The sequence below is a fragment of the Suricata suricatta genome, chromosome 9 (assembly GCF_006229205.1).
Source record: "Suricata suricatta isolate VVHF042 chromosome 9, meerkat_22Aug2017_6uvM2_HiC, whole genome shotgun sequence".
NCBI lineage: Eukaryota > Metazoa > Chordata > Mammalia > Carnivora > Herpestidae > Suricata > Suricata suricatta.
In genome coordinates, this window is record NC_043708.1 from 47,483,276 (window position 1) to 47,496,736 (window position 13,461).

Sequence of the window (13,461 nt, forward strand, 5' to 3'; positions counted from 1 at the left end):
GCCGCCGCCGCGGCAGGCCTGGGCCCCGGAATGCTGTGTTGACCGGGCACGGAACACGCTCGCGAGCGGCCTTTCACTGAGGGCACTACGAGACTGAGAAGAATTATAGCCACCCTCTCGCAAAAAAAAAAAAAAAAATTACCAGGGAAATAGTCCTTGTGTGGTTGAGCAATGTTCTCAAAGAGTTACAGTCTGAAAAGGGGTAGTGACATTGTTCAGCGAGTTTCAGGTGTCAGCTTCCACAAGAGTCAGTGCCCCGTTTTCCTGTGTCCAGGAGGCGTGGCACCTGACCCTCCCCCGCACGGGTGCGCGTGGGGCTCCCGACTTCGTGCCACCCCGACTGTGCCCTCAGAGCTGCTCCAGGCACCTGTTTGCCGAGGTTCAGTAGAGATCTTTCCAAGCCCAGTCTGGAAAACTGTGTACCCAAACAGTGTATCGGAAACCGGCCTCGCCCAGTCCTTAAGGGAGGATGGCAAATTTTGTTCACACGGATACTGCCTCGTTACATTTTATTTGATTTCAGTTAGGTCAAGAAAACTCAGAATTGTTGTAATCTAAACTTGATTCCTCACCTGTAAAATAGGGTTGGCTCACAATACAGTTTACATCCCTAACGTAATGGTACCACTTAATTTGGATGCGTTCGGTGAGAGGAGTGTGCGGTTTTATCCTGTCTCTTCCCCATCTTCACGTTGCTACTACCACTACTTGAAAGAAATACTTTGAACAATAACAAAGGCTTTCCTCACTCGAATTTTCATAGCCTACAACTCCTTCCCTAGTCACTCCCCATGTTTACAATTTATCAAAATTTGTGGGTTGGGTGAAAGCAGTGTTTAGTGGGACATTTATAACGCTGAATGCATATACATATGCGAAAAGATTAAAGATATAAAATCAACCGTCCTAGTTTTCATCTTAGGAAACCAGAAAAAAGGAGCAAATTAAATCCCAAGTGGAAGAAAAATATTAATAAAAATTTAAAAGCTGTATCAGTGAAATTGAAGACAAACAGAGAAAACTAAAAGCTGGTTCTTTGAAAAGACCAATAAAGTCAGTGAGCCTCTAAGCCAGGTTCTCTAAGGAAAAAAGAGAGAAGACACAAGTTACAAATGTCAGAAATATAATAGGAGACAGCACTACAGATCCCATGCACATTAAAAGGATAATAAAGAGATCTTATGCACAACTCTGCTCATATATTTGATAACCTAGATGAAATGGGCCAATTCCTTGAAAGACACAATCTGCAAAAACTCATATAAGAAAAAATGGACAATCTGAATAAGCCCGTATCAAAGAAATTGAATCAGGGGTGCCTGGGTAGCTCAGGTCATGATCTCACAGTTTGTGGGTTTTGAGACCCATGATTGTGCTGCCATCTCGGAGCCTGGAGCCTGGAGCCTGCTTCAGCTGTGTCTCCCTCTGTCTCTACCCCTCCCCTGCTCTCCACCACTCATGCTCTGTTTCTGTCTCTGAAAAAAAATGAATAAAAGGTTTAAAAATTTTTTAAAGAAGTCGTATCTATAATAAATAACCTACCAAAACAGAAAAACAACAGGCTTACACGGGTTTACTGGTAAATTCTAACAAACATTTAAAGAAGAAATATCAATATTTCATAATGTCTTTTATAAGACAGAGCAAAAAATACTTCCTAACTCATTTGAGGTGTTCGATGAGAGACAAATGCCAAAACCAGACGGACATCACAAGACATCACAAAAAAATGACAGATCAATATTTCTCATGAACATAGATGCAAAAATCCTCACCAAAATATTAGTAAATCAAATCCAAAAAATTTAAAAAGAATTATACACCATGACCAAGTGAGACTTACTCCCAGTATTCAAGGCTGGTTCAACATTCAAAAATCAACTAATAGGACCCACCATATCAACAGGCTAAAGAAAAATCAAATGATCATTATCAGTAGAAGCAGAAACATTATTTAACACCTATTCAGGATAAAAACTCAGCAAACTTGAAACTTCCTCAACTTAATAAAGAACATCTACAAAAACCTACGGTTCACATCATACTTAGTGCTAATGAGAAACTCAAAGCTTTCCCACTAAGATCAAGAACAAGGCAGGGATGTCCCCTTTCACAACTATTTTTCAACATCATACTGGATGTCTTCACTAGTGCAGTAAGAAAAGGAAATAAAATGTTAAGGAGGAAGAAATAAAACTTTGTTCATAGATGACTTGATTATGCAGAAAATCCTAAAAAAGTTCTCTGGTTCAGTTCAATAATGGAGTATTATCATTCAGTGCTGCAAAGACATGAGCCATCTTTTCAACATGACAACATACACAGGACATTTAAATGCTTACTACTACTGAAATACACCAACCTAAAAAGGCTACATACTCTGTGATTCCAAGTATTTAACATATGGGAAAGGCAAAACTATGGAGAAAGCAAAAAGAGCAGTGGTTGCAGGGGTGAATGGGGAGGGAGGATGTGATGGGCAGAGCACAGAGGAATTTTAGGACAGTGAGACTATTTTATATGATACTATAATGGTGGACACATGTTATACATCTGTCTAAACCTACAGAATGTATACCACCAAGACTGAGTGAACCCTAACGTAAATTTTGGACTGCAGGTGTGTCTTAGCGTGGCTGCTACAACAAAATACCGCAGACCGGATGGTTTGACTCACAGATGTTTATTTCTCACAGTTCTAGAGGCTGAGAAGTCCAAGATCAAGGTGCTAGCAGCTTCGCTTTCAGGTGGGAGCCCTCTGCATGCGCTTGCATCCTCACAGGAAGAGAGTGAGCTCTGGTCTCTGCCCCTTATTAGGACAATAATCCCATCATGGGGTCGGCACCCTCATGACCTCATCTGAACCTAATTCCCTCCAAATGCTTCACCTCCAAATACTACTACATTGAGGAGCAGGGTTTCAATATATGAATTTGGGGGAAACACACACATTCAGTCTATAACAGGGTGATAAAAAAAATGATCTTGCTCTACCCACATGCTGGGCTGTATGGTGACCTCATCAAACCAGAAATTCCAACAGAATCACATTAATACAATGAAAAAACAGGTGTGCGCATGCGTGTGTACACACACACACACACACACACACACACACACACGAGGTGGGCAGGGAGCATTATATTTCTTAAAATTGCTTCTCTTCTTTTGAAATTTTCTCAAGTCAAACTTTTAATTTGTCACACAGTATGTACAACCCTGAAAATTATTCTTAGTGAGTTTATACTGTTTCTTTCTCACATGCACATATGATATAAATAACATATTAGTGAAAGCGCATCACTTTGTGCCTGGACTGAAAGCACAAAGTTCTAAAGAATACTTTTAAACTTTTATCCAAACGCTGATCATTTTTTAAAGGTATGTGTGCAAAGACACTATTTGGAAAAAAATGGATGCTAACTTAGGTGTCCTATTTACTCGATCACACCAAAGATGATTAATACTTAAAAGAATCCTTCTTGACAACTGGAAGAACATCCTGAGACAAAATAAAGACAGTCAGAAATCCTTTTTCCTTGAGAACCAGATTGGAAACCTGAAAAAAACTATCAACCACTGTAGAATCATTTTTCAAACAGAGAGCCCATTAGGGGAGTTCTGAGAGAGAGTTCTGAGGCTGTCTCTGTCTCGGGCCAGTCTACACCGGGGAGGTCAGGAGCACAGGAGTTGACAGCTAGTGCAAAGTGAGGGAGTAATACTGCGTGGCTTTGTGACTTCAAAATGGGCTCTGTAGGCTCCCAGAATTTCTACATCTCCTAAGAGCAGAGAGACCAAACCTGGTTTAAGCCAACTTGGGGAACTTGAAGGTAAAGATCAGAATTTCCTGCCACTCCTATTGAAGCACTACAGTTAATATTAGTCAAAAAAGAACAGCACTGGTTTTGTGTGCCACAGTAACAAATTTCTCTTGAAAACTAAACGCTAGTGTATTTTGAGAGGAGGAGGGAGGTGAATCCAAATTTAACATTCCAAGTAAACTATTTGAAACTAGATGTGCTTTTCTAAAGTGTCTGCCTAATCTAGAATTTCAATTCCCATCATCCACACTTCAAAAGATGTTCATTCCATTCAGTGTCATTCTATCCCTATCTGATAGGTTTTCATATTTTTTCCTTAAAAATGCTGATAACAGAAGCTCATAATAATAATTACTTCTAGGATGTATATTGCCTGTGAGATTCTTTTTCTAAATCTGTTTTCAGTCTAAAAATAGTTAAAAAAAAAAAAGAAGGAAAGAAAAGAAAAAAAAGAAAACTTACACTGAAATCTTGTTTGCACAATCAACTCTAATGACTGGTTCACACTAACAAAACTAGGAAAATAGTATATAGAGTTTGTGTAATAAATAAAATGTAAGCACAAAGTATTTCAATACATAAATAGAAGCTTTACACATCCAAAATATGGTACATATATATAAAATATATCTGTAAAATTTAATGAGATACTACAAACTACTATAATTATCATTATAAATTACATATTTCAATATAGAAATATATTCTAACATTTAAAATTTAGATAAAGTTAGAGATAACTTGAATGGGGGTGTTAGGGAGAATAATTTTATATACTGAGCTTTTAAATAATTGTTATTAATACAGTGAAGGGTATAGCTGTGATAATATGAGTAATTTCTTAATTATGGCAAAAGTACTGGTTTAAGGAATATAAGTATAGTGTGCCATTTCTGTATAGGTAGGTAAGACTGAAAATAAATGGAAAGATAACATATTTCATTATGGGCCAAACAGCAGGGTTTCTATAAAGGCAAATTACTAGGTTACCATTCCATTTCATTACTTACAGAAACTACTTTAGAAGCATCTTCCAGGGAAAAGATATATTTTAATGTGTCTCAAAAGCTAATATATCTACTGCTTCTCCATATTTCAAAGTCTATATGATAAGGTAACCTCCACTTTAGAAACTTTAAAACATGGTCTTTATAAATTTGGATAAACTAGTAACGTAGGGGTAGTGGAAAGACAACTAAAGGCATTTATTCTGCTACTCAAATAAAGGTGAGGTTTACTAGGTAAGTGCTAAAGGGTCGGCGACTCCCTAGTTTAATCCATATCAGCAACTCCCTAGTTTCTCATTTTGCTCAGTTGTATCAGTTATTGAAGGAGAAGTTTTTAAATAACTGGGTTATTTAATGAGAAGCTTTAGGTAATTTTTAAGCGGCTTGAGAAAATCCATTCTTTCTGAAAGTTGATGTATAATATTTTTATCTATTATTATGTTGGGCGATTTCTGAAGTCCTTGGGCTAATTTCTCATTCTCCTCCAATTCATATAAACCTGCCAGTGAAGAGCACACAGTGAGTTACAATCTCTTACAATTGGATGGACTTTCAGAGAGTAGATTTCTTCCTGCAGCGAATTAGCAAATTGGTTTACAAATATAATTATAAATTAATCTTCCATTAACATCTTATTCCCATATTTCCCATGGCCTACAATCACTTGAACATAGCATTTTTGTTTCAAATTTTATCTTCTAAATAAAGCCTCCAATCTGGGGGGTAAATATACAGTCTGATTAAAATGTTTACATATACTGATGACAACTTAATTGCTACTGATCCATTGATACTTATTTTCCGTTTCTTCTTTTTGGGTTCTTTGTTCTTCTCGGTGATTAGCTGCAGTCCAAAATGTTACTGTTTTGAGCACTTGTTGCAGAAGTTTAGGAGGTAATAAGGATATTTGACTTTCTAAAATTATAGCATTTTTACCAATGCAGTCAAGGCATGACCTGTAAATAAAACATTACAGAATTACTAGTTTTTGAACCTGAACTTATAAAATATTTATAGGTAAGTTTTTTAAATAAAAATTACTATAAAATTGTTACAGGATAACGCATTTCCTCTGTATTGTGTGGAACATGATAGGACGCACGTTCTTCCCAGAGCATCACAATAATTGTGTATTTTTATAGCATTGAGGCCATATCAGACCCAAATCCCAAGGAAACAGAAATTTCAACTTACCATGCACCATGCATAGTGTTATTTAAATAGCAAAGATCCAGATTTAATTTCAAACAGGTTAGTCTGTAGCAGACCATTTTTCATTTATCCTCCTAGTCCAATGACCACTTACTCTTCTCTGAGAACGGTCTTTTTCTTCCATCGCCCCAAGATGAAGCATCTAACAACCGTTTTTTTTATGCCACGTGACCTGGTCCTCCCCCTACGCACCTGGAACTCCCTGCGCTGGCGCTGGCGCACGCGACTTACACTGCCCCCCCCCCCCCCCCCCCCCCCCCCCCCCCCCCGCCCCCCGCCCCAGCCCTTCCCCGAGAGGTCCGGAGAGTGGAATGGAACCGCAAGGCAGAGCCAATGAGAGCCCACCAGAGCTTCTCCCCTCCGGGGGTCTGGGTGCTCCTTTTCCCCCCTCTGATCCTACCATCCAGTAGATCATCCAAATACAACTCCCTTTTCATCTTAAGCTACTTTGAAGAAGGTTTTATATTTTAAAACCAAAAGAAACTTGATGAAGAACCATCAAAAAAGCATCTATTTCAACTGATAAGCTTTAAGTCAAAAAGGTAAATCTTTTTTAAAAGTTTTAAAAACAAATTCACGTGATTCTGCTGTAGTTAACCTCAGTTGTCATTTTTACGAGAATTTATACTCTAGATATTTATATCTTCCATACTTTCATGAATACTTTTCTGTGAAAACTCTAAACAAGGGGGGTGAAAAGATTGTACACAGACATGGGAGACATACAAGTGAATGGCAAGAATCTCACACTTGATGTAAATTTAACTCTGCCGCCATGTTAACACAACACTCCTGTGCCCGTCCCACCGGGGGGAAGGGAAGAGTCCGACGCAAGGGGGTGGACTGGGCCACTACTATTCATTCACTGACCCAACAAATATTTATGGGCACTATTTAGGAGTAGGAAATCCAATATTGAGAAAACCGCTATTTCAGCCTTCAAGGAGATTACGACTTAATGAGGATAAACCATGGTGTGACCGGGATAACACGAAATTTCCTTGCCGGGTACAGGGTCTAGGGGAATCAGACAGAAAGAATGATCAAGACAACCACAGCAAGCCGGGAAACCTTCCAGATGGGACGTCCAGGCTGAGACCTTGAGAGTCAACAAATTAAAAGTATTCATGAGGGAGGACACGCACCTGCAAAGCCCTAGAAATGGGCAATAAGATCACAGAAACTGCAACTGAGTGGTTCAAATATAGCTCGACAGGGGCGACAGTGGGACATGGTCGGAAATGAGGCAGACACACAGGTGGAGGCCCTGAACACCCGGTAAGGAATCTGCGGTTCGCCTTAGGGCAGTGGGAGCCTCTGCACTATCATCACAGTATAAGACGTGCACATGCCTTGATCCACTCCTTCTAGGAGCTTCTCCTGAGGAGATATGTAAGTTTTCTAAAAGCATATACAAGAATAGGACACACATAATTTTTACAATAGCCCCAAACTGAGATACCGTAAATAAATGTCAATAGGCTAGTAAATAAATTGTACTTCCATGAAATAAAACACTGGACAGCCATTACAAACATAAATATGGGTCTATAAATCACTGAATGATTATATATTTACATGAAAGATACCCACAGTATAGAAGTCTCAAAAGCAGGTTATAAACAGGATGCATACTTTGACCCTTTACTACACACATGCACATGTATTCTGCTCTCAGTACGGTTCCAGTGGCCTCGTAGCATGATTAAAACCACAACAGTTTTCATTTTAAAGTGTGAAGGATAAACAGCAACCTCTTATGCAGATCACTGGGGGTGATAGCCTTAGGTGATTTATTTTTTACCATGTACTTTTCATACTGTATGAATTTTATTGGTAAATACATCTTATTTTTTTATCAGAATGAGCAATCGCGGCATTTCACTTTAAAACTGTATGTACCCACATACACTATGAGCATGGCCCCACAGATACATTAGATTGTACAAGTATCTTGAGATGAGGAGCTGTGTCCTAGTCATCTGTTGTTTCCACTGTCTCATTACAGGAAGTGCTAACCGCCCTCCGACTCAATTTAAAATTTAAATACAACTTAAAATAATTTGAAATGAAAGAAATCTTTTATTACTAAATAATTTAAAATAAAAAGATGGCTCTGGCGGCTCTGTGGACCACTGGCTGCGGTGAATACACCTCACACAAGAATACTACTGAATTCCTGCTATACTCAAGGGGTTTCTTCTGGATTTTTTTTTATTCAAGTTTTGATGCATCAAAATGTGCCCAGCATGAAACGGGTGTGCACACATTCAGAGAAACATGGTACTAGGGGCACAGGGTGATACGACTGATGGTCACACTCAGTCTCTGCCCCAAACACAAGCCCAGCCAGTGTCCTGTGGCTTTCTCTCATTTCTCCGCTGGTCCATCTTCCCCACTATTGTTTATCTTCCTTTGCAAACTGTGTGCTTTTTGGAACACCAGTTGTGTCTGCAAACACCTCTGCTTCCTCAGACTTCCTGCTTTTGCTTTAACTGAAATCTAGGAAAAGTGCTTAGCATGCACCCTTCTTGAGAAAAGAGCGTGGCTTCTCTTGCTCACTGTTAACACAGTTCAGTAACTACTTGAGTATTGTCTATTGTTACTCCAGGTCGCTGTCATTTCACCAACGGGTGTTGTGGCCTGTTAACCTGCTCACTCTCTCCCCCCTACCCCTGTCACTGAGGACGTTGTGTGGAAAACTCTTTTGAGTTTTTTTTTTCTATAAATTTTTTTTCATGTTTTATTTATTTTTGATACAGAGAGAGACAGAGCATGAGAGGGGGAGGGGCAGAGAGAGAAGGAGACACAGAACCGGAAGCAGGCTCCAGGCTCTGAGCTAGCTGTCAGCACAGAGCCTGACGCGGGGCTCGAACCCACGAACGTGAGATCTGACCTGAGCCGCAGTTGGAGGCTTAGCCGACTGAGCCACCCAGGCGCCCCTCTTTTGAGTTTTTATAACCTCACTGAGGACAGATCTGCCTCTGAAACCTTCCACTTCCAGATTCTCCTCTGGGACCACATGCTTTCTATCCTTTTCCTAAGCACACTCCCTTCCCTCTTCCCAGCTCTCCAGACAAGCCCCCTCCAGTCTCAGCTTCCTTTCCTACCCAGCCCGGTCCAGTTGCACTTCATTGTCTTGCCAGAAACTTTCTCTGCCAGCCCTCTGTCACATCACCCTGGCTAAACTCCAACCATGGGAGAACTTCGCCAGCCAGCTCCTTTGTGCACCAAAGTGCGACTGGAGAGGACCAGCTTCCGCAGACACCTCCGATTCCCCTAGGTCTCAGCTGAGTCCTTGATATTCCGTGGCACTGGGTTATACAGACCCGGGTTAGTCTGGAAGCCACAGCAGTGATTTCAAATCTCCACTCCTAAGTTCATGTCCTCACCTCTCCTCTTTCTTACCTTGCTACAAACTACACTTTCTCAGTGCCCTGCACTCCAGCCAACAAATTCATCTGCCTCTGTATCTCTACTTTCTTCCTTATTTTAAAAGTATTCTTCTACTCAACAACTAATTCAATTACCTATTCACTAACACCTACCTCCTCAAGACCCAGCTGCGCCAATATTTCCTTCATTTTCTTGTGTGTGTGTTTTTTTCCTAAGTTTATTTTTATTTATTTAGAGAGGTATAGAGAGCAAGCTGAGGAGGGGTAGGGAGAGAGGGAGTCAGAATCACAAGCAGGTTCAGTGGTGTGAGCACAGAGCTCAATAGGGGGCTTGAACTCACCAACCCTGAGATCATGACCTGAGCCAAAGTCAGAAGTCAGAGGCTAAACCTACTAAGCCACCCAGGTGTACCATTTTCTTGTTTCCAACAGCTGGCTTCTCCTGGGCGTATAAGTAAATACTGTTTCAACAGTGAGAGGGTTAGGGGTAGCAAGGTCCCATGCAGTAGAAAATCCACATATAACTTTTGACTCTCCCAAACTGCTAATAGCCTACTGTTGACAGGAAACCTTACTAATGACATAGTCAATTAACATCTATTTTTGTATGTACAACATCTAATTTGTAATATGAACATTTCATTCATCTGCTCCAAATTTGTCTATGCTTCTTGACATACAAAATAATGTAAACTCATCTGCATGAAACACAAGCCTCTGGATGATATATGGTTTCTGATTTCTTGTCCAACTTTCCATCTCATACTTCTGTCTCAGGAATACTCAGGAATTCCGTTTCCAGAACATACCATACCTGCATATTTTGTACCAACCCCCATGCACCGCTTGTTCATACCAAATTGTCTCAACCCTTCCTCTTCTGCCAAGACTCCCCTAACCTTCACCATCTTAACCGTACTAACAGAGGGCCTTCTCCGTAAGTCTCATTAACTTTGTATATGTTCCTCTTAAAGCAACATTATTTGTCTTTTATAGTTTTTGAAGCCCTGCCTTCTGCATTATTAGCAATTTAAGGGAACGATCATGATTTTTTCATTTTCATTTTATAGCACAGTGCCTGCCCATGGTAGGCACTCCAGTATTGTAGTCTTTGATCCCTGTATGTAAGGAACGTACAATCTACTTTGGGAAAGTAGTTCTGTTCACAGCAGAAGATCCGTGATAATACAGGGCCGTCTAATCATTACATTGGCAACTTCCAAACTCTGCCTGCACATTAGAAGTGCCTTGGGTCTTTCAACAATTCCTAAATTCAGGCCACGCCCAAGATCAATTAAATCATAACATGTGGGTGTGGAACACAGGCATCGATACTTTCTGAAGTTCCCTATGAGATTCTAGTGTGCAGTAACAGAAGGAACCACTGAAAGAACAGAAGGAGCAGTTACGAAAGACATTAGGATGGTCCAGTTTGAGCTGGTCCAATGGTCCTGAAGTGGTTCGAGTTGTAGAACGTCTGGAAGTTGCAGCCTACTCCCTGACACACAACATGTCAGCCTGCTCTCATGTGCCTTCACCCATGGTATTCCTCCTGCATAAAATACCACACGTGTTCACTGGGCCACGTCCACTTCACTCAGCTCCTTCCTCCTGACCCTCGGACAGAAACAGCGGCTTCTTCCACAATCTTCCAACTAAACCTCATATATCCCCCTTTTATAGCAAGAATATGTGAGGGGCCCCTGGGTGGCTCGGTCGGTTAAAAATCCAACTCTTGGGGCACCTGGGTGGCTCAGTTGGTTAAGCGTCCGACTTCAGCTCAGGTCATGATCCCACGGTTCGTGAGTTCAAGCCCCGTGTCAGGCTCTGTGCTGTCCGCTAGCTCAGAGCCTGGAGCCTGTCTACAGATCCTGTGACTCCTTCTCTCTCTGACCCTCCCCTGCTCACGCTGTCTCTCTCTCTCTCTCTCAAAAATAAATAAAAACATTAAAAAAAAATCCAACTCTTGCCTTTGGCTCAGGTCACGATATCGTGATTCACAGGTTCAAGCCTCGAGTCAGGCTCTGCAACTGTGTGAATTCTCTCTCTTTCCTTCTCTCTCTGCCCCTCCCACAGCTTTGGTATTCTCTTTCTCTCTCAAAATACATTAAGATAAATAAATAAATAAAGCAAGAGTTTGTGAACTAAGACACCATAAGTTACCCCACCAATTTAATAACAGATTTGGTATTAAAAAAAGAGAAATTCTACTAAATTAAATGCATATATATGTAGGTGTGTCTATTATTGGACATACTCTGATTTCTTAAGAGTTAAAATATGAAAATTTCAGACTTAGAATCAAGGAAATACAGTATGTTTAATATTCCCATATGAACTAAATGCAATTTAATGCAAAAAATAAAAAATTGTACTATATTTTTTAATTTTAAAAAATTACATTGGTGTATGGTTCACTACTACAAGTTTGATTACACTTTTAGGAATATGTAAATAATTTCTTTTTTTATTAGAAGTTTTTTTTAATGTTTTTTATTTATTTTTGAAAGAGAGACACAGCATTTGCAGTAGATGGTCAGAGAAAGAGGGAAACACAGAATCTGAAGCAGGCTCCAGGCTCTGAGCTGTCAGCACAGAGCCCAACAAGGGGCTCAAACTCACGAACTGCGAGATCACAACCTGAGCCAAAGTCGGCTGCTTAACCAACTGAGCCACCCAGGTGCCCCAATATTTTCTCAAATTTAAATCCTAAACTACATGGAAAATTATAATGCTTCCCCAAAAGGAAGATGAAAGAAATTATCCTATATTAATAGTGTTATATGTATATATATATATATAATGAAACTGCTTACCTGAGTAGTGAATAAGGCTGTGTTTGAAAGATCAGTAGATCATTACAGTGGCCCTAATCAACATAAAAAAGAAGAATTATCAAAGTGTTCAAAGTAATAAAATTGTATTAATAATTGAATATTTTCTTTTTGTAAATCTAAAAGAGATGATGTAAAGCAGCAAATAAATATTCCTCTAGCTATCCTCTCTCTCTCTCTCACACACACACACACACACACACACACACACACCATACATAAACACACACACACCTGCTGTCCACACAAACTTCAGGTTACCTCGCTACCTTTTTTCAGTGACTAAATTTCTACCTGACCACCTGCACAACTGCAAATTTAAAACTCAGAAACATGTTTTTCTCTTAGAACAGTGAGTTCAAAATGAGAAAAGTTGTGGTTTTCAAGCTTTTTTGTTTTTTAAGCAGAACTTTTCTCCTCCAAAGTCACTTTTTTTTTAAATCTCTTTATCTTGTCTCTCTTTTCCAAAGGTCCCATTTGGAAATCTCAGGTCCAGAAGATTTTTTGAATAACAATTCTTTCATCTAAAAATAATGCGGAAGAGTCAGCACAAAATGTCCCTAATCCTTTCAAATAAGTCTTCAGAATTTCATAATTTATGATGATTTTAATCAGAATTCCTGTTTAATGACAAACTCTGTTTATCTGTTTATCATTAAACTCTGTTAATGACAAATCCTACAGATTTCTAGTGCGAAGAAAAAGAAGACAAATCACAAAGTTTGCTTTTTAATTAAATGCTAAGTCGTGGTTTTGTTCTTTTGTTGAAGCACCGAATTCTCAGCCAAAGAAAGTTCTAAAACTTTCAATATACATAACGTTCAAATTGGAGGCCTCAAAACAACAGTCAACCAAATTCCCTGGAGAGAAGCCAGCTCATCGCTGCGCTTGTCACTGGGCAGGCACAGCTCTGGAGAGAACTAGTGTGAAAAGATTTCCACAAGAGAGCCGGCACCAATGCGGCTGATGGCGGCCGGTGCCCCCTCTCCCTGCCAGCTCCGGCTCCGAGTCCTGTGATTCCCACGTGTTCTGTCCAAACCAGAGCAGCCAGTGCCCAGCTCCTGTCCCAGCACCTCACAGCGTGAGCACGGCCACCTGCTCTGAATCTCCCAAGGCGTTAGGAGTGAAAGAACAACACTCTCCAAAGACAATTCATTTATTTCTGTGGCCTTAGTTTTAGCAAATTTTAAAG

General features: G+C 40.0%; 1 protein-coding gene and 1 long non-coding RNA gene across 4 annotated transcripts in view; one reads left to right on the forward strand and one right to left on the reverse strand.

Annotated features, from left to right (window-relative positions):
- Positions 1-5,159: 5,159 nt before the first annotated feature.
- KLHDC1 (kelch domain containing 1) overlaps positions 5,160-13,461 on the reverse strand; it is a 105,229-nt gene continuing 96,927 nt past the window's right edge. For 2 of the 3 annotated variants that reach the window (XM_029951835.1, XM_029951836.1), the window contains 2 exons: positions 12,252-12,304; positions 5,160-5,784 (listed from right to left, as the gene is read on the reverse strand). In XM_029951835.1, the coding sequence (XP_029807695.1) occupies positions 5,598-5,784; positions 12,252-12,304 (240 nt within the window). In that variant the 3' untranslated portion in view covers positions 5,160-5,597. Of the gene's footprint in view, positions 5,785-6,022; positions 6,239-12,251; positions 12,305-13,461 lie in introns of those variants that run through there. The other variant, XR_003913313.1, reaches the window with a different exon arrangement.
- On the forward strand, positions 6,370-7,229 carry LOC115301840. Its single transcript, XR_003913315.1, has 2 exons — positions 6,370-6,582; positions 7,055-7,229. It is a non-coding gene; the product is annotated as an uncharacterized LOC115301840 (long non-coding RNA).